The sequence below is a fragment of the Lynx rufus genome, unplaced genomic scaffold (genome assembly GCF_022079265.1).
Source record: "Lynx rufus isolate CCGP_SWC_20201006 ecotype Redwood Valley unplaced genomic scaffold, mLynRuf1.p SCAF_5, whole genome shotgun sequence".
NCBI lineage: Eukaryota > Metazoa > Chordata > Mammalia > Carnivora > Felidae > Lynx > Lynx rufus.
Window position 1 is genome coordinate 90279560 of NW_025814867.1, and position 22104 is coordinate 90301663.

Below are 22104 nucleotides of genomic sequence, written 5' to 3' on the forward strand. Positions count from 1 at the left end.
TAGTGTCAGTGCACATCCACCATGAGATTAATCTTCCACATCCTCCTCTTTCATTACATCACTTCCCTGCACAAAACCTTTCAATTCCACTAAATATGAGCTAGAATCTAACTGCACGCTCAAAGATCATACAGTCCCTATCTCATTTCTGAATTCTTCTTTCTTACAAAACCCTTAATTGTACACCTGCTAGAGTCTAGGTTTATGATTCTCCCAGGAATTGGAAAGTCTGAGATCTCTGCACAGGGAGGAAGTTGAACCGATCTCTGTCTAAGGCACCTTGCAGATGGGTAATATACCACAGTGGCCAGGAGCCTAGGCTCAGGTGTCGTGATGTTGGGTCCAAACTCCTCACTTAGTAGACACATTTCTTTGAATAAGTCACATGCCTCTGTGCCAGTTTCCTCATCTGTAACCACCTCTTATGACTGCTGTGAAGACTGAATGAGATAGTACAAGTAGACTAACTACAGCACTCAGAACATGCTAGCTGTTTTCATCAATACTACAAAGCAGCTCTGAACTCTGCACATGCTGTGCTCCCCTGGCCCTGACATTTTGTCTTCTCGTCCCTCTGCTTAGGATGCCCACGTCCCATCTCTCAGTACCGAAGACTTATTCATCCTGTAAGGCAAATCCAATCCCACTTTCCCGGACAGCCTTTCCAAACCACCTTTGCTTGTGATGAACTTTCAACTCTCTGGGTTTTTGTAGCACTCTTGTACCACTTGGGGGCATTTATTAATGAGATAAATATTTTTTGAACAACTACGTACACTTTTTGGAGTCTGGAAAGCCAACTGAGGCAAAACTGGCCTCGGCTTAAAAGTTACAGCCACAACACCTGACCCTGAGCCACATGTGCTGGTGCCGTTCGGTTAGCGCGACCCGTTCTGCCTCATGTTCAGCCCGTGTTCTGACAGGAACAATCATGGATGCTTCACAGAACAGACAACACATGAGCTGGTGCTCAAGGGAGAGTGAGATTTCCACAGACATTCCAGAAAGAGAACGTGGAAGCAAGACAAAACAAGATGCAGCCGAAGAGGTAAGGAATATATGCTGGTTTAACTGGACTGTAGGAAACAGAACGGGGCAGGAAGAGAAGGCTGGACAGGTTCAGTGAACTCACTCTGGAAAAGGCTTTAGTGCCTAAGAAACCAGGACTTTGTTCAAGAGGTGCTGGAGGGTTTTCCAGCTGCATTCTTTTCTTTTTTAAAAAAAAAATATAAACAGGTCAAGCTGTAAGGGGCGAGTCGTGGGTCAGGGAGAGAAATCAGCAGCCTTTGGCAACCACTCTGTGTGGGCTAACCAGGGCCTGACCCAGGATGGTAGGCAGGGAGAGGACAGGGTGTGAGGAAGAGAGATGTGTGATGATGCCCTGGCAGAAAAGCACGTTGTCAGCGGAGCCTGGGGTACTTGGGAAGAGTCATGAAAGAAAGCTGCCAGTCTGCTGGATGGAAAGGTACTAAATTTTATTTTAGACATTCTGCATTTGGGACACAGGGAGAAAAGTCCAGACCAAGATGTCAAGCAGGGAATCTGATACATGATACTGGAGCTCAGGGTCTCAGGCTCCATGGAGCTACATTTTGTTGAAATTATGGATGTAGATAAAATCACTGAGGGAGAGGCCATCACAACAAGGAAAGCACGGTGCCAAGCCCTTGGTCCTAATAAGAAAAGAAGCTGAAAAAGCAGAATCTTGGGAGCACCCTCATTTAGTGAGTGGGAGGAATGGGAAGTACAAATAGGAAGTGTGTCTATGAAGTGTCTGTAGCTCACAGAGCTGTTTCCACACACCAGCCACTTGCTCTTCACAACAACCTAGTGAGGTGGGCAGGGTTTGCGTTATCATCTCATTTTACAGATAGGGAAACAGAGACTCCGAGCCTATTTGCCCAAGATCTCCTCGCCGGTTAGTAAGAGCCAGATCCAGAGTCTGATGTGCACAGGTCTATCACCATGACCACCCCATGTCATGGTGTTTACATCTAGATGGCCCATCATGGCCAAGAGAAACAAAAGACTCAGCGTGGACCTCAGTAACTAGCAAAGCTGGGAAGAGGAAGCAGATGGGGACAGGCTCGCTCTGACAGCTGCTCTGAGACAGGGAGCAGCAACGGCTGCTGACGAGGATGGCAATTAGCAGGGATAGGTGGGACAGACACCGATGATTCACCAGACATTAATGACAGCAAAAGAGAGGCAGAACTGAGTTTGGAAAATGGCAAAGGCTGAGCATCCCTGATCTGGCCTGGCTTATATCTTCATGACATCATCAAGTTGGACACCTCCCAAGAAATCTGTAGAGGAGGAAGGTTTCTGACCCTTGCCACAGACATGGGCTAGCCAGAAAGGGTTCGTGGACGACAGAGATGAAGAGGAGACGAGGTGCCAGTCCAGCTAGGTCTCAGCAGTGGAGAGGGGTAGGCTTTAGATTTCCGGGGGCAGCCCACCTCTGCCCTGCGTGTGCGGACGGAAAGGAATCATGCTTCCAGTCACCCTCTCTGGGGAGCTGTGGCTGCACCATGAGCCCTGGCCTCCAGAGGCCTCTCACAGAAGGTGGTGTCTACATGGCCAGACCTTTCCCTATTTATGGAGTGGGGAAAGGGTGAGAACTTTCAAAAGGTGCTTTCCTAAGAAACAGAACAAAACATACCCCAAGCAAGAAAATACAGAAGGAAATGAATGTGTTCATACAAACAGATGCCTTAGGCCAAGGTAACTAACACCTGGCAAAGCTGGGCTTGACCAGCCAGGCTCTCCAGGTACTCAGACGATCCCACTGAGTTTTCTGTAACGTTGTCTAGGGAACTGGGAGGGTCACTTTTTATGTTTCTTGACCTGGGTGCAGGCAGGAAAGGCAGGCACTGCTGTTGTTGTTGTTTCCTTTTTTGGAACCAACTACCCTTAACACAAATAATCTTCAGGGATAATCTTGAGAAAGAGCATAGTATGAGCCCAGGGCCAAGGGGCAAGCCCTCAGAGCTCACAAACATCCTTCCCACTTTGTCTCTGTCCTTAATAACTGATGCTCTGAATTCCTTCAAAAAGAGAAACATTTTTAATGTAAATACCGAGCTTAAAATAAAATGTGCTCAAGAGTGATAAGCCACACATTCATTCATTCACTTATCCGTATGTATGGGGTACCACAAGCTTGGCCCTGTGCTCTGTGTTGAAGAAACAGATGTGAACCAAAGAGTGTCCCAGTGCTCAAGAAGCTCACACTACAGTGAGAAAATCATACTATAATTAGTAGCAACTGGTGAAGGAAGTGATCTGGAATACAAGCAAAGATGAGCAGACCTGGCTATGCACGGCAAGGACAAACTCTATGGGAGCATGGAAGGGACTGGAACACTGAGTTTAGCAGGTAGATGCAGCATTGGCTGGGAACCTTCCAGAAGGTGCACAAGAATAGCACCAAGACCTTACCTGCTTTGGTGGGGCTGGCCAGGTATTTGTGATGTGACTGGGGCTGGAGCTATTTAACTTCCACCGCACCACAGAGTTAGGAAGTTGAGTGGAGAAGTTTTCTAAGGGTATGCGAGTTATGAGTAGGGAGAACACTGGATAATTAAGTCTTTTCTCCAGGCGAAATAATCGTCATATATGCTATCTATTAAGGCCCCAAAATGCGAAGTGAAACTTCCCCCAAGTGATGTATGTGTGCCCCGAGGCCAAACATCTCCAGGTGAGTTGCTAAAAATTCATTAGTGATAAACAAGCAGGACCTTGGTATTGCCCCAGAATGAGGTCAAAAGAGAAAGCACTGGTTCTTTACAACCCAGGCTTGTAGCGGGCTAGGCTAGCAGGGCTGTGTCACCATGCCCATGTAAACTTTTTAAATTGACTCTGAACTAATCACCAACTTCATTTGATCTGTAAAGATCATGATTCAGTTTTAAGAAATCAGAACTCCCTTAGTGGGACTTTGGCCAGCCCCACCGTGGTGATGGCTCTCCTCCCCACAACCTTTCATGAAAAGCATATGGATTTTTCCATGCTCCCTAGAGGGGCCAACAGTTATTTTTCTGTTACCACCAACAAAAACGAAACAAAAAACCCTCGGTATTTGTGTGGCTCAGGGAATGAGCAAAACTAGATAGACACGTGGCACAGAAGAGACAAGGCTGGCAGGTGGAGGCTGCCCAGAGATGACTGGGACCATCAGTGAGTGGTCCTCAGCCTGGTGAGGTCTGACTGTCCAGTCTCCCCTGCCCTTGCTGCACCATCCTGGTTGTTCTTCCTTCCTGAGGCTCGTTTCCTCAGGGGCTCCTCTTCCCCCTCCTGTCCCTGAAAGATGGGCATTCCTGACACAACCCTGCCTCCTGTCTGCTTCACCCCCACCCCCCACACACACACACTGCACACTCTCCTTCAGAGAGCGCCTGCGCGTTCGGGTGTCCGACTCCCCACCTGGACTGCCTCTTTCTGCTGTCGTTTCCACGGCTCCTCCAGCCCCACATAAAACAGATCCCTGATAAGCCTGGCAGGAAACTTCCCCGTGAATCTGCTTGTGCTTTGGGCCCACCACTGGTCACCATGCCCCTTTTGCCGCCACTGGGCTGCCCAGCACCAGGAGCCTTGGCCTGCTTTGGAGCCCAGCCCCAGTAATTCTGGAGCCCTGATGCTCTGCTGATGGCCCCTGGCCACCCAGCAATACCACCTGGGCTTCTTGCTGGTTTCCTGGTTATTTCATCCCTGGCCTTGCTTGGACATGCACTGAACTCTCCTGGTCCCAGCAACTCTGGAGAGTTCTTGCCATCCACCAAGAACAGGTCTGAGTCACATGCCCAGGGCAGCGGGAGGGTGACTCCTTGAGATTTGCAGACCTGCCCTCTCCCTGCACCCTAGGCCCCTTCCTCCCACTGCCTCTCCAGGTGAGAGGGAGAAGTCTGGGAGCCGGCCAGCCCTGCCAGGCCCATGGGCCTCACTCACAACATGGCCTCGCAGCTGGGTCGCGGCCTTCTGGAAATGTGGCATTATCCTCTTGCACACGCTGCACCCTGGTCACAGATAGAAGAGAAACAAACTCGGTTACGGTGGGTGCTGGACCCCTATGCCCTGGCTTCCCTCCCCTCAGGCTAACCTCTGCCAGCAAACATTTATTCAGCCTGCAGAAGGGCAGGACTGCTGCTGACCCTGAGGACACAGAAGGAATAGAGGCCCTGCCCTCCAAAGAGCTTACAATCTTGATAGTGTAGATCACGACACAGCCCGGCAGTCCCTCGATAAATGTGGGGCTAACTAAGCAAATGTGACACAGCTGGAGAAGGTCAAAGCGTGGAATAGTTTAGGGCTGATCATGAGTTCAACAGGAATACAGGGAACCCGAACAGGTGACAGGAAAGCACAGTCAGGGACTATAAATGAACCTGAATCAGATGCCATTAGGAAGAAAAATGTGCAAACACGGGTACAATGACTCTTGGGATTTCCATGCCCCTTTTCTTTAAATTTTTTTTTTTTTTTTCAACGTTTATTTATTTTTGGGACAGAGAGAGACAGAGCATGAACGGGGGAGGGGCAGAGAGAGAGGGAGACACAGAATCGGAAACAGGCTCCAGGCTCTGAGCCATCAGCCCAGAGCCTGACGCGGGGCTCGAACTCACGGACCGTGAGATCGTGACCTGGCTGAAGTCGGACGCTTAACCGACTGCGCCACCCAGGCGCCCCTCCATGCCCCTTTTCTTAAGCAACAAGAATAACTGGGCAGTGAGTGGAGACGGGCTGGGTGTGAAATACTGACTCTGGCCTTGCAGGAGGCGCACCAGGCCAGGATTGGCACACCTGAGGGCCTGTCTTCCCTGGATGCACTGCGTGGTGGCCCTGGACATGGCTCTCTGGGTGATGGCTCCTTCTGGCAAATGAGGAGGGTTGGAGCAGACAACCTCAGGCCCCTTCCAGCTCTGACAGCGAGGATTCTGTGATGTCTCTGGCTCAACCCTCTGTGGGGTTCTGTGGTCACTCTTCTCCTGGGATGATGAAGGCCCCCCAAGCCTTGGGGGACACAGGGCCAAGATAGCCAGGCCCCAAACATCCACTACTACTTCAGAGCGACCTTGCTTTAAAACTTCTCCGCCCACCCCGCCCCCGCATCGATCAGAGCAGGCCACATTTCCATAGTGATCCCACAGGACACATGTACCAGTTTCTTCAGACATAAGGAATTCAGACATGTCAGGATGTTACTCTTTCTGACAGCCGCTCTGCTGCAAAAAGGCTTTGAGATGCACTTAAAGGCTGTAGACACCAAAGCTGACCAGACCCCTGTGTCAGGCTGGATCTCATCTCAACATGACAGTGGGGACAGGGCCAAGCAGCAGTAGGTGGACAAGCTCTAATCCGTGTTTAGCTAACACCTTGGCAGACTGTGGGCAGAGTAATACAGATCGGAGAGGTGCTCTCACCCACGGGGCCAGACAGATACAGACACTGGAGAACTGTGAGCAGGTCCAAGGTTCCACAGGAGCCTCCCCAGCACAAGTCCGCTGGACCAAATGTGATGCAGGGGGTTTTGACATGGAACTCCCCAAATGCCCATGGTCCTCCTGTGACATTCCTGCCCAGCAGACAGACGGACACACACTGTACACACACCAGCCTGGGCTTAGGTTCATGCCATTAGTTCAGGCTCAGACTCAGGGGGACTCAGGAGTGTGGGAGTGGTTGCAAGGACAGCCCGCAGCATCTGTCCTCAGAAGACAAGATGCACCTTTCTCCATCAGCTGCCACACACAGCCCCATCCCCACAAGTGTCATGAAGAAAAGAACGTGACATTTGTCAGGGGACACTGTTCCCATGGTGGGACACTCACAGAGGAGGGAAACAGGGACAACAAGGCCGACCCAGCCAGGTGCCCATGCTCCATGGTGGATGACACACAGCAGGGACAACGGGGGGTGCACAGCAAACAAGATGCTCAGCTCTGGGGAGCATGAAACCCAGGTCTCCCCTTGACTGTCTGCTGCCTGTGCTAAGACTGAGCGAGTAGTCTGAGCCTCAGCTTTCCCATCTATGGAGTGGACACAGAGTCTCCCCTGGAGGCTGAGGGGCAGAGCCAACACTTGGGAGGACAGAGCCAGACGCTCAGCAAGGAAGGCACTGTCAATACAAGACCTGAGTGTCTGCACCTGCTAGGTCTGCAGTGGGCGAACACTCCACAGGGGACAGAGGATGTCACTCCCAGGAGGGAAAATAAGTCGGGGGCAGGGGGGAGTGCACTTGGAGTTCATCTACTCTTTATTCAGTGGCTTGATGAGATGGTGGGAGTCTGACGCCCACTGGGCCACATCAGTCAGGGGCTTAATTTATGAACTACTCCCACAGGGGTGGCGTCTCTTTTCCAGCTCTGCCCGTCTGCAGCCTGCAGCAACATTACCCTCATGTCCCCCCCAAATCCCCATGGGTGGAGCCCAGCAGCTCTGGGAGAAGAAGTTAGTGAGGTGAAGAGGTGATGGAAGAGTAATAGGAAGCTACAGACCAAGCCAGTTTCCAATTTAACTTGACCAAAAATAGAGCTGGTACCATGATCCCTATCTGAATCTCTCTTTCAATGGATTCAACCAGGAGGCACAGGAAGAGATAAGACTAATTGTCACTCTCAAACCCTGAAAGTTAGAGTGGTCACCCTTTTATTTTCTCACTAATTCTGTCAACATTGACTGAATAAACAATAGGTCCCAAGGACCCAGATTCCTTGTCACAAGTAAAGCCTCCCACTGCCTTTGGGTTCATTCACCCCGAACATGATCAAAGGATCAGAGTCCTAAAAGACTTCCCAGTTAGGGAACTGGTGTGTTTCCAGGAATAAGCTGCATTATGAGGCCATGAAGGCTTGAGTGGACTAGTATAATAAAAAGCACACGTCTGTTTCAACAAAAACAACAACAAAAGAGTCCTGAGGTTACCTGGGACCCAGGAGGCCATCCAGTCTGACCCCTTCACAAATTTGAACTTAACGGCTCCAAGTTTTCATCCTCCCTTCTCGACTATTAACTGCTCTGTGACACCAACAAGGGACCTAACTTCTATCCCACTTTCCATTATATAAAGGTAATAACTATGCATGCCTCTCTGCCTGCTATGGGGAGGAGGATGGGCACCCTCCCAGACAGCCTGGGAAAGGGGTGGGGGAGATGGCACACACATTCCAGCGCAAACTGCTAGGGAACCACCTTTGTAAGTGATGGACTAGTGTCATTTTAATGAAACCCACACGACTATACCATGATCCTGCCTGTGACACGAACTATATACAGACATATACTCGGTTTTAATCTCATCTAGCCCATACATTGAATCCTGAAAGGTTCTGAGATAAACCAAAGGGGGCCCTCTCCTCAAGGGGCTGGGTAGGCAGGACAATTCCTGAAGCAACTCACAGCTAAGCAGTTAATAAGATCCCTCCAAGGAGAAACAAAAAGGCATGAAACCAACCAGTGAACATTAAAGAAGAGAATGACCCAAGGTTAAAGTGCATGACCATTCTGAGCAAAGCCTGATCTAACTAGAAGTAGGACACCAGGGCCTCCTTTCTATAGGCAGGCACACCCTTAAGGCCAGCAAGGTATCTGAGAGGAGGCTGGGTTAGGGGGATACCCAGCAATCAACAGGGGCTGGGGACAGGCTATTGTTATGGTGAACTAACCACAGAACCACCAGAACCTCATAAAAGGGCAGCCATCTTGGGAGGCATGATCATTCAGGTGGAAATGGGAGGGGTCTTTGTCCAAAGAACTTCTCAAGAAAAGGGATTCAAGGCAGGCTTACAAGAGTAAATAGAACTGAAATGAGAAGTTACAACTCACATCATAGAAATACAAAGGATCCTAAGAGACTAGTATGGACAATTAGTCACCAAAAAAAAATTGGATAATTTAGAAGAAATATGCAAATTCCTAGAAACATATAATCTTCTAGGACTAAATCAGTAAGAAATAGAAAACCTGAATAGACCAATTACTAGCAATGAGATTGAATCAGTAATCAAAAACCTGCCAAAAACAAAAGTCCAGGACCAGACAGCTCCACTGATAAATTCTTTCAAACATTCAAAGATTCAATATCTATTCTCCTCTAACTCTTTCAAAACACTGAAAAGGAGGGGAATACCTCCAAATACATTTTATGAGGCCAGTTACTCTGATACCAAAACCAGACAAGAACACCACAAAAAGAGAAAATTATAGGCCAATATCCTTGATGAACATAGACGTGAAAATCCTCATCAAAATATTAGCAAACCAAATTCAACAATACATTAAAAGGATCATTCAACACAATCAAGTGAGCCAACAGACACATGAAAAGATGTTCAACATCACTCATCAGGGAAATGCAAATCAAAACCACAATGATATATCATTGTGTGCCACGCCTTTCAGAAGGGATTTTATCAAAAAGAAATAGCAAGTGTTGGCGAAGATGTGGAGAAATAGGAACGCTTGTACATTGTTGGTAGGAACGTACGTTGGTACAACCACTATGAAAACAGTATGGAGATTCCTCAAAAAATTAAGAATACAACTCCCATATGATCCAGCTGTTCCACTACTGGAACAGTATTTATCTGAAGAATATAAAAACATTAATTTGAAAAGATACATGCACTCTATGTTTATTGCAGGATTATTTACAACAACCAATATATGGAAACAACCTATATGTCCATCAGTGGATGAATGGATAATGAGCTGTGGTATGTATAGTATATATACGTGTGTATATATACACATACACATATATACACAACAGAATTACTACTCAGCCATAAAAAATAATGAACTCTTGCCCCCTGCAACAACAAGGATGGACGCTGAGGGCATTATGCTAGTGAAATAAGTCAGAAGGAGAAAGACAAAAACCTTATCATTTTACTTCCATGTGAAATCTAAAAACTAAACTAAACAAAACAAAACAAAAACAAACTCATAGTTCAGTGGTTACCAGAGGGGAAAGGGGCTTGGGGTGTGTGAAGGAAGTCCACTGTGGGGTGATGGATGATAGCCACTGATACTCCTCCAAGCCACGGACAGGCCAGGGCACACCTACATCCCACCACACATGGTCCCTCTCTCTCCAGTCTTTAGTTTTCTGAAGGGCATTATGCAGATCACAGAGCCACAGCTCTAGGGGCCTTACATAGGCTGTATTCCAGGGTTTTTCAATCTGTGGGTTGGGACCTGTTAGACTCCAGGGTGGCCCAGGCAGAATATTTGAGGCTTTGTAGAACATACTATCAACTAATTAACTCTGCTTAGCTTTTGAAAGCAGCCACAATCTATAAACAAATGAATATGTCTATTCCAACAAAAATTAACTTACCAAAAAAGATGGACAGCCCACGGGCCATAGTTTGCAGACCCTCTATTAGAGGGTTATAGGAAAAACCAGTAACTTCTGAATAAAACAAAATAGACTGGGGTGCATGGGTAGCTCAGTTGGTTAAAGCATCCGACTTCAGCTCAGGTCATGATCTCATGGCTTATGAGTTTGGGCCCCGCATCGGTCTCTGTGCTGACAGCTAGGAGTCTGGAGCCTGCTTCAGGTTCTGTTTCCCTCTCTCTCTCTGCCCCTCCCCGGCTTGTGCTCTCTCTCTCAAATATAAACAAACAAACATACATACATAAAACAAAATAGAAAAACGAAATAGTGCATACTACATCTGGCAGAGTAGATGGCAAGTAGTAAGGGTAAAGTATGGTTTTGTAAAACTGTGGTTTCAGCTTATTTACTTAGTCAACTTATTTACTATAAGTATATATAAGTTACATGTATACTTATAGCACCAGGTTGCCATGAAAAGTATTTTTAAATTAATACTAGGAAATACAGTCAAAAAGTCTGAAAGCCACTGCTCTGATACACTCTCTTTTCATATAGAAATGGAAACTGAGGGGGGTGGGGGCACCTGAGTAGCTCAGTTGGTTAAGCATCCGATTTTGGCTCAGGTCATGATCTCATGGCTCCTGAGTTCGAGCCCCATGTCGGGCTCTGTGCTGACAGCTTGGAGCGTGGTATCTGCTTCAGATTCTGTGTCTCTCTCTCTGCCTCTTCCCTGCTCACGCTCTCTCTCCTCCTCAAAAATAAGTAAATATTAAAAAAAAATTTTTTTTTTTAAATTTTTTTTTTCAATGTTTTTATTTATTTTTGGGACAGAGAGAGACAAAGCATGAACGGGGGAGGTGCAGAGAGAGAGGGAGACACAGAATCGGAAACAGGCTCCAGGCTCCGAGCCATCAGTCCCGAGCCTGACGCGGGGCTTGAACTCACGGACCGCGAGATCGTGACCTGGCTGAAGTCGGACGCTTAACCGACTGCGCCACCCAGGCGCCCCTAAAAAAAATTTTTTAAAAGCAATGGAAACTGAGGGGCAGAGACGTGAAGGATTTGAAGATGAAGGATTTGAAGGCAAAGGATTTGACCAAGGTCACCCAGCTCGATTGTTGGCATAGCTGGAATTAGAACCTGGGTCTTCTGGTTGTCATCTCAATGATCTTTCTGCTGTTCCTATGGCTTTGTGCCTCATCTAGAGAATGAACCAAAATATGAGGCCCTTTTCTCCCTGGTCCTGATTCCCCCACACCTCCCAGGTGACACCAGCAGAGGTGTGCAGGAGCCAGAGCTGGGCAAATGGCTGCCTTGGGGGGCTGGCCAGGCTCTGGCTGGTGAGCAGCAGTGGACCTAGAGGGTGAGGCATGGCTCCATCGGCACATAGCTCCACCAGGCACACAGCTGGTGGGAAAGGAATACCTGGAGAGACCTGTGTTGTTGCTAGGTAGAGCTTGGGGCAAGGAGGGCAGAAGGATGCAGATTCTAGTGAGAGAAAAACTGATGTGGACAGTAGGAGGGGAGGAGCCAAATGAAAAGGCAAAGAGGCAGACGGAGAGATGGGGTGAGGGACGCACTTCACATTCTAAGAGAGTTGGGGCTAGTTCCCAGTCCCCCGCCTCCCAACCCCCAGCTGCCCCTCCAAGAGGCTGAACAATGAACTCTGGCCCGAAGGAGAAAGGTCACTCACAGGGGGCATAAAACATCATCAGGAGGGGCTTCTCTTCCTTCTTCAGGAGCCGTCTGAAGTCCTGAGGCACAAAGAGAGAACACGGCAGGTCACACACACAATAACACAACAGGGAGGCGACATGCCCCTGGCTCTGGAGGGTGGGGGCACCACCATGGTGGAAGGAGCTGTCCAGCATTTCAGATGTCCCATGGTCTGACATGGGGTTTGGGGCATGCAGCCAGAGTTTCAGCCTGTCAGGAGCTGGACGATCGAGACAATCTGTACTACCCCTGCATATTACAGATGAGGAAACTGAGGCCCCAAGGGGGCACATGGCTTTCCCAAGGCCACCTGGTATGATGAAGTAGTCAGGACCAGGCTACCAGCTTTACCTGCAGCTCCACCTGAATGATTAAAAACCTGCAAGGAACTATTTATGTCCTGTGAGGCTCAACCAGCCTGCCCCCTCAAGTGATTTATGGAGTGGTTGTGTTGTAGGGGGTTGGTTGTTTTCACGTGGCCCAACTTGGCTAGACGGAGATCTGCTGGTTAAGGTCACACAGGGCTAACCCAAACCCACTGTCTCTTTCCCCAGCCCTACCGCCACCGTCCATGTGCCCAGGAGCCCATTGTGTGCACAGGAACACACAGATGAGGCATGCCCTCCTGCCCCCATGGGGTACAGATCATCTGTATTTGTAAAACCCTCCAAACAGTGCCTGGCACATTATTATGCAATAAATAATTATTTGTTAAATAAATACAATAAATGCAAAAAAAAGACATTTTTATATTTCACAACAGTGCTAATGGAGAGACTTCAGTGTAAAGCAGGGTCAAAGACCTTTCTTCCAACGAAAGTCAACGATGTTCCGGAAAAAGCAAATCTATCAAGGACTGCAGAGAAACGCAATGACAAAGCATGTTTTGATTAAAATAATTTGCTTCTCTAACCAGTTTCCATAGAAGAAAATTAGAGGTTTTTCTCTTTTGAATAAGGAAAGTAAAAGGAGATTGCGAAATGCAGCTTTCTGGCAGCAACAAGGCATTAGGTAAATAGATGAGGGTACATCCCGCTCTATGGAATACTACTGCATCATTAAAAACGATGAAGAGGAATATTTAATGTCACAATAAGATATGCCTGTTACGTTAAGTGGGGGGAAGAAAGCAAGTTAGAAAGCAGCATATAAAATGTAATGACACTTTTGTGAGTAAAAATATGTATGCATTATGTTGAAAGCCTGGAAGGCTACAGAAAATACCAGCAGTGGGTACTTCTCAATGGGAAGGGATAAAGTAACTTGTTTTTCTTTTTAAACTTAAGCTGTATTTTCTAAATTTTCAACAATGAATACGCATTGCTTATAATTTTTCAGTTAGATAAAAAATATTACAAATATTTTGTAGGAATTTAAAACATTTTATAATAAATTCTGAAAATGTTCACCCTTGTTTACATAACTAGAATTATATAATTTTACAAAACAGAATTAGCAACTAAGATCTTTGACCCTGACTATGGGTAGAAAATGCAAACGCTTTGAAAATGATCTTCTGAAATCCCTGGAGAAAAAACCTGGAGATCTGAGAAGAAAAGGGTTTTCTGAGCCTGTAGCCATTTGGTTTCATACCCTGGGTAGTAACAATCATTACATTACATTCAAAGATGCTTAATTACCTTCAACAGTGCAGAATACTAACCTCACAAATACAATTGGCAATTAACTTGAATTGGGAACTTTTAGTTATTTTATGTGGAGATTCTATCAGCAGAAAGGCAGCTGTACCTTAAACTTCTACAGAAGAGAAAACAGCACCAAGTATAACAAGAGGATTGCCTACAGGTGTGAAAACATTTTTTTTCTCCTTAATATTTCTAGTTACAGAAGAGCGATCTTAGGAGTTTCAGGACATGATCATCTCAGGGGAAGGAGACAGCAGGCAATCACTTTCCAGAAAGGCTAGAAACATGCATTATCACAAAATCTTCCCATGAGCAACAGTGAGTTTAGGCTGCTTGTTTTCCTCATAACTACGGGCACAGATGCCACCACCTCCTGACATTTGCCCCTCTTCCCCTGCCAGCAACATACTTTTTACCTTCTGATGATACTGGCATTTTCTATCCCAGAGAAATGCTGATGGCCAGCCCCTTAATTCAAATTGCCCAGCCCATAACGATCACACATGATCCCTCCTCCAGAAAGTATAAATGGCATCCTTTTCTTCTGGATTAACAAGCATTAAGGGTCAATAATTTTAAATGAAAAGGGAGGGGAGGCAGAGGAATATAAAAAGTACATTTCATGTTATCAAGATAAGAACAAACATTCTCCAGTTCCTATCACAAAAACAAATGACAAGTGTTAGCGAGGATGCACTCTTGGTGGAAATATAAACTGGTGCAGTCACTATGCAAAGAGTATGGAGGTTCACCCAAAAATTGAGAGTAGAAATCCCATATGACCCAGTAATTTCCACTAGCGGGTATTTACCCAAAGAAAATAAAAACACTAACTTGAAAAGATATACATGTCCCTATGTTTACTGCAGCATTATTTACAACAGCCAAGATACAGAAGCAACCCAAGTGTTCATCAACTGATAAATGGATAAAGAAGACGTGGTATGTATGTATGTGTATATATATGTGTGTGTGTATATACACATACATATATACATATACACACACACACACACAACAAACAATGGAATATTACTCAGCCATAAAAAAAATGAGATCTTACCATCTGCAGCAACATGGATGGATCTAGAGGGTAATGCTAAGTGAAATAATTCAGAGAAAGACAAGTAATACCATATGATTTCACTTATATGTGGAATCTAAGAAACAAAATAAACAAACAAAACCAAACAAATAAAAACAGACTGATAAAACCAGAGAAAAACCTGGTGGTTGCCAGAGCGAAGGGAGTGGGGGCATAAGTGAAACAGGTGAAGGGGATTAAGAGGTATAAACGTCCAGAAGCGCCTGGGTGGCTCAGTCAGTTTAGTGTCCGACTTCATCTCAGGTCAGGATCTCACGGTCTGTGGGTTCCAGCCCCACATTGAGATCTGTGCTGACACCTCAGAGCATGGAGCCTGCTTTGGATTCCGTGTCTCCCTCTTTCTCTGCCTCTCCCCTGCTTGCATTCTCTCTCTCTCTCTCTCTCTCAAAAATAAATAAACATTAAAAAAAATTTTTTAAAAGAGGTATAAATGTCTAATTGTAAGAGAAATAAGTCACAGAGATGAAAAGTACAACAAAGGGAACAGAGTCAGTAATACTGCCATAACTTTGTATCATGACAGATGGTAACCACACTTCTCATGGTGAGCACTCTGTAATATGTAGAACTGTCGAATCACTATGTTATATATCTGAAACTAATATAGCACTGTATGTCAACAGTATTTCATAGATTTTTAAAAAAAGGACATTCTCCTTCCATCTACAAAATAGCACTGCCTGCCTCACAGACCATCTGGAATATAACAAAGACGTTCTTGCCCATCCTTAGGTGAAGACACAGCCAAACAAATGAGGTATGCATGTGTCACAATACATGGATAAAGATGTACATTCAGGTCGGGTGGGGCAGGCTTAGAAAGGAGGGTCAGGTTGTATGGAGACTATAAATCAGAACCACTGTTCTATTCCCTAACTCCCTAGCCCAGCCAAATCCAGAAATTAAAACTTAAGAGGGTAAATAATTTGCTCAAATTTACATGACTTAGAATTATAGAGATCTGACCCAAGTCTCTGGAACTCCAACCCAAACCTCTGAGATTATTCTTAAAGAAAGCAAAAAAACAAAACTTACTTTTAAACACACACACACACACACACACACACACACACACACAAACACAGCGCCAATCCCAGCAATGACTGGGTTACATAATAAGGAAAGGCTTTTTAAATGGATATTTCTCTGAGAAAAATCTAAACACATTAAAATACATTAAATAAGGCAGTGAAGAATGGGAGGTCTCAGGCAAGGTCTCAGGCAGCCAGTCTGTGATCTCCTGTGGGTTCCGTCATGGAGCTGGGAAGGAGAACAAATATTAGGGGCCTAGGGGCCCGGCTCCCTTGGAGAAAAGTACAACTGGTCTCTGAAAAGTCCCATTCCTCATTTCTTTGGGCATCCCTCCTACGGAGACCCTGGTTGGGGGAAGCTTCCAGTGTCCACCAGAATCGATGCAAAATAAGTTACCTTTTCACTGTCAATGTGGACAATGTCTTTGGCTCCAGGATCTTCCTCCCACAGTGGAGGCCCTTTTGGATCCTTCAGAAAGGCCACTATAGACTGAGGAAAAGAACAAAGAAGGGAAAAGTCGTTTTAGCCAGGAAAAGAGGGAGGTGGGGAAATCAGGAACCTGCCCCATCTCTCTGCCCAGAGACCCACGTGCCTGGAGAGGGTCTGCATGTCGCACGTGGGCAACCCCGTGGGGGGCAGGGGTGCCATTCCATTGCCCACTGACTTCACTGCTGAGGGCCCTAAAAATGCACCCCCACCGCCTCCACCAAAATTTTTCAGCCACGTGACACCTTAATCTGGTCAGCTGATCCATACCTACTGTGCTTCTTCATGGACATCAAAGAGGAGATTTGAGACAATTCATTGGCTTAGTCAAACCAGAGACAGGCTCATGCTTCTAAGTCTCATCTCCTCCAGGAAGCCTTTCTGATCAACTTGAATAAAGGTCTCCAGTCCTGTCCAAGGATTCCACATTCGTGCAGCCTCCAAAACTGCCGACCACACAAGCAGGTAAGCACACCTAACTGCCACCTGCTCAATATTTTGTGATCTAAACTGGTTTGAGAGTGCGTTAAATCTTGATCATCCCCCGAGGAGCTCAAGCCGGGAAGCCCCCAGGGGCAGGGTGCTCATCTCTGTGACTGCCTACTTGCCTGAATACCCTCCCTCTACATGCCCAGGATGAAGATCTGACAAGGCAAGGACCTTCAGGATAAAGGACTTACCTAGCCTTTGTCATGTGGACAACTGACTCAAATCTCACTCCCTCTGGGAAAGACACAATCTTCCCATGTGGAGGCCGCCGTCCCTCTACTGCTCTCTATCTCTGCCACACTTCACTGGTCCAGGACAGAAGCAGCCTTCCCTCAGACAGCCACTCTGGGAAATGGTGCTCAAAGTCTATGAGAGCCAGGAACGAATACCAGAAACCAGCCAACCTCCATCCCTTCAACCCTGGAGGGGAGTTGCTGGCTTCCATGCCAACAGACAGAGCCTTCAGCGTCCCCAATTTGATGCAAGATTTTGTGACTTCTGTCCACTTCGATCAAGTCCCAAAGAGCAGATGACAACCTGAATGTGTCCACAAGTGTGGTGGGAGGGAGGAGGGCTGAGGTGAGAAAAGGAAACACGTTCTTAGGGAGGCTGTGCATTCAGCCATCCACTGGTCACGCACACAGGACCTCTGTGAGCTTATTATTTGGGAAGAGCTACTATGGAAAAATGGGAGACAGCTAAGATTTCGTAGAATTTCATTCAGGTAATGCTCCCTTGCTGTTCCAAATGGGGCTGTGAAACGCCTTCTGGCAAGAAGAGAGGGCCATTTCCACATGGCAAAGGCAGGTCTGCCTCCTCTGTCCCTGTCAAAGCTTCCCTGTGACAGTATAAGCCAGAATGGAACTGGAGGGCCTCCTGAAACCCATATTCACCCACAGCTGCACAGGCACCTGCCCACCTGGGCCATGTGAGAAAGATGCTTACAGCTGCCCACCTGTTTCAGAAAATGCCTGGTGCAGGGGTTCTCAATCTTGGGTACACGGGCAGCCTTCAGGGGTCTGTGAAACCCCAGCCTCACATGAAAGCATTACTCTTTATGTTACTTTACTTAACATTTACATTTACTCACACGACAACATTTTACATTTACTTCATGCAAACACACTGTTTCTAGGGAGAAGATCCATGCCTTTCAGTCGATTCTCAGTGGGACAAGGAACCCAAAATCGGTTAGGAACTATTGCTCTCAGGGGCCTCCTGTCCACGCACCAGCACAAGCAGAGTTAAAGGGTTAGCACCATCTCCCATTCCCCGACTCCCACCCCTGCCTCAGCATCAAGGAGGAAAGACAAAAGTGGATGCAAAGAGGAAAGGAGCCACCTCTTCTTTTTTTTTTTTTTTTTTTTTTTTTTTTTTTTTTTTATTTTATTTATTTTTGGGACAGAGAGAGACAGAGCATGAACGGGGGAGGGGCAGAGAGAGAGGGAGACACAGAATCGGAAACAGGCTCCAGGCTCTGAGCCATCAGCCCAGAGCCCGACGCTGGGCTCAAACCCACGGACCGTGAGATCGTGACCTGGCTGAAGTCGGAGGCCCAACCGACTGCGCCACCCAGGCGCCCCGGAGCCACCTCTTCTAACGTAAGAACTGAAATAATCATACTAGCAATCTTTTGCTTTTCAGGTGGAGATTATTCTTGTTTAACTGAAGTTGAGTGATTCCATCCATAGGTTCTCTCCAAAGCACTGTAACCGATGAGATCTTGGGTGGAAAAATCTGCAGGGAGCCGCATGGGGAACACCCCACTCCCTCAGCCATCCTGTCCTGGGTGCTCTGAATGCCAGGGAAATGGCCCCACACCCACACCTTGGTTTTCAGGACATCTTCACGTCTGGGAAACCACACTCATAGCTACATGGTCTTGGGAGAAGGTTGTCAGAGGGTCATCTGAATCCTGGCTTCCAGGCATCTCCAGTCCTCACCACTGACACATAATAAGGATTTTGCAGGACAGACTCCTGACCAGCAAAAGGCCACTTATACAGGAAGTTCCCCTCTTTGAGCTTCCTGCTCTTTACCCTCACTTGTCTGGTCTCTGGCTTCTTTAGGGGCCACAGCGTGGTGCCTGTGACTGGGCCCCCCCAGAACCACACAGGACGACAGCAACAATAGCCAGAGCATGAACCTGCAACTGGCCACCCAACCCTGGCAGGGACTCCTCTGTCTCTCTGGAGATGGAGGCCTAGGAGGAAACTTGAGAAGAAAACCAACCTGTGACCAAGGAGGGCACTGGTCTCAGCTGCTCCTGCTCAATGATGAGCAGAAGCCATCAGGCAGTTATGGGAAACAATATGCTGCTTACCCTTGCCCTGAGAACTCCAGGGACCCTACCCCAGTCCCTGATGACCCTGTGGGCTTTGGGGAACCCTTGAACTAAGGATGCCCTCTCTCCACTAAAGACTCTGACCCTGTCCAACGCTCAGCCTGCTTCTCCAACTTATTGATGCAGAAATACTAGGAAGGATGAAGAGTGAGCAAATGCCACACACCTGGTCTTTGTAAGGGGTGGACAGAGGCCAGGACTCAGCCTCCTGACCTAGGCAAGCTCAGACCACTTGGGCTCCTTGCTCCTTCAGTAGCTCCTTGCTACTACAGTTCTGAGCAGCTGCTATTTCCTGCTCCATGATCCCAGGACAGACTGCTCAGAGGGAGCCGCTAAATGTAAACTGAACACAGCCTCCAAAGACAAAACTAAAAGCCCCCGGCACCCCCTTCCATCACTGCATAGCACTTCCCCTGCCCTGCCCGGCTACACGTTGTTCCTGGGGAGTGTGTGTTCTCTCTGAGGGCTTCGGCTGACATCTTAACACAGAACAAGAGGTTAAGAAACTCTAGGTGGTAGAATTTTCTCTAAGTGTCTAAGTGGGTGTTAAGATGAGTAATCAGGCTGAATCTGTATAAGGTAAAGCTGTAGCAACTTAAAAAAGAACGAGTGTTGGCAGATAAGCAAGAAGTGACCAGGGAGCTGAGGAAGAGCGGTAGAAGAGTGGGACACTGACAGCTGCACGGATGGATGAACAGGAAAGAATGGAAGGAGATGGAGAAAGAGAGACAGAAAGAGGAGAGCAAAGCAGGAGAGTCTGAAAAAATAAGTTCAGTCTATGTTGAGAACAGAAGAAATACATGGCCCCAGACGGGGCAGAGGCATGCCGCCCGGACCAGAGATAGGAGAAGACTTGTCTGAGGAAGAGAATGGGTAGCTAAAGGAGGAGAATCCAAGGGCAATCGAAGGACTCAGGGCGGCGGGTCAAAGACCTTCCACACCTATTTTCACTGATGCTTTTCCATCCACTGCTAAATCGGACTTGTAGCAGGGGAATGACTCAGTGACATCGGCGTGTCATCTGAAATGAAGTGCATCAGCCAACAGGTGCCAACCTGCCCGTGTCCTGCACCCTGTGCTAAGTGCCCCCCAGACTCTGGATAGCCAGTATGGACACTACTGTGGAGATGAAGGAGCGCTTCAAGCCACAGCAAAAGGAAACCCAGGCCTCTGGAGGAGAGAGGCGTAACGTCACATGTCTCACCCACATGCCTCTGCTGATAGATTCACACACTTATTTACAAGGCTGGCCATCCCCATTGTGCTAACGGTTACAAACTTTTCCAGATATTCTGCTGACATGTGCTCTAGAGATAAGAATCCCTCAGGTCATTTGAAAGAGCTATCTGTGCAATCTGCCCTTCCTTCTCTCAGAGAAAACCTGCCAGGCTTTTGGCATCTGTTCAGACTCTACCTCTGCTGAGAATGAGGGAGGTAAATTTACCTTAAATGTCACAGCTCGGTTATATTCAGTATGAAATGCACCATCCCTGTCGAATGAGGAGAAAAAGGTGTTAACTTTAAGAATGGTTATGAAGATACATACCTTTGGTTTCCTGCAGCATCTTAATAACATTCAGCTATTGAACACAGTTCAAGATTTTTTTAAAAAAAAGAACTGTAAACGCAGAAGAAAAACACTGAAATAAAATTAACCTAACTCAAAACTGTTCACTGGGAATACCAATGAAAGCTTTCTAGCACTTACTTGGAAATTGGAAATGCCCACATGTACTTACTGGTAATGGAATAATTCAACCTTTTTGTCCTTTGGGCTCAGGTCAACTTTCATCTTCTTGCACAATTTTCTACTCTCAGCATCACTGAAAAGACACAAATGTCCGAAACCATTTGTTACCTGAGGTCCTCACAAAGGTGTTGACAGAGTAAAATCTGCTCGTGGCCTAAAAAAAGCCTGGTACCTTGAAATTCTCAATAGCAGGAAAGGCCCTGACTATAGGTGGGCTCTCAGAGAACTGGAGGAAGCAGAGTAACCAAAAGGATATGGGCTGATCAAGAAAGACAGAGATAAGCAGAGGGGCAACATGGACAGCTCTGGACAAAGCAAGTCCCCAGGAGTACAGCCCATTCTAAGAAGAAAAACCAACTACAGTATAGATCTGTGGCTCCCAGTCCTGGCTGCTCATCAGCACCACCTGGGAAATTTAAAAGAATACAGATTAACGTGGCCCTTCCCAGACCATTACTTCAGACTCTCTGCCTAAGGCCCAAGCAAGTTTTTGTTTTTAAGCTCAAATGCGTACCATATCCCACCTACTATATACCATCTGACCAGGATAAGAGGAGAATGTCCTACAAGGCTGAAGAAGTTACGAAATCTGAGCAGGTACTGACAGAAGCCACAGGGAGAGAGGAGAACGCTTCAGCGAGGTGCAGCTCCTGCAATATCACACTCTCACACTTCTGATAAGAAACGTCTGTCTGGTGCCACTCAGCGTTTACAGAGTGCTCATGCCTGATCTCATCTCCGGTTTCCTTCCTGTGAGATCAACGGACCTCAAAATGTGGTCCTTGGACCAGCGGCATCAGCACCACCCAGGAACCTGTTAGAAATGGCCCCATCCCAAATCTGCTGAATCAAAACTCTGCGGGTACTTGAGCAACTATGTCTTAAGGAGCCTTCCAGGTGATCCTGATGCACACCACTGTCCTCTTCTGGCTCTTCCTCCTTTCCCTCATCTTTCCAAAGTTTGGCCTCCCCTATGACTCCCACCAGCCCCTCAGAGACCCCATCTGTCTCATAGCTTTCCCCATAACCTCACCATACTCAGCCAAGTCTGCCCAATGGCCAGCCAAAGGCAGCCAGCTACCCCACCCATGCAGGGCCCTCTCTCCAGAGCCACATGGACTTAGTGAGGGTATCTTGACTACCCAAGTCCACTGGTTCCCACTGACCACACTGCATGAGAAACTTTGTTCTGCCAGG

The 22104-nt window shown here is 47.1% G+C and overlaps 1 protein-coding gene across 1 annotated transcript in view; it reads right to left on the reverse strand.

Moving 5' to 3' along the window:
• PDIA5 (protein disulfide isomerase family A member 5) overlaps positions 1-22104 on the reverse strand; it is a 91862-nt gene that overhangs the window by 37804 nt on the left and 31954 nt on the right. Inside the window, exons 4-8 of the mRNA XM_047099358.1 lie at positions 20897-20980; positions 20602-20647; positions 16235-16327; positions 12033-12093; positions 4948-5015 (exon numbers count right to left, since the gene is read on the reverse strand). Of these exons, the coding sequence (XP_046955314.1) occupies positions 4948-5015; positions 12033-12093; positions 16235-16327; positions 20602-20647; positions 20897-20980 (352 nt within the window). The remainder of the gene's footprint in view (positions 1-4947; positions 5016-12032; positions 12094-16234; positions 16328-20601; positions 20648-20896; positions 20981-22104) is intronic.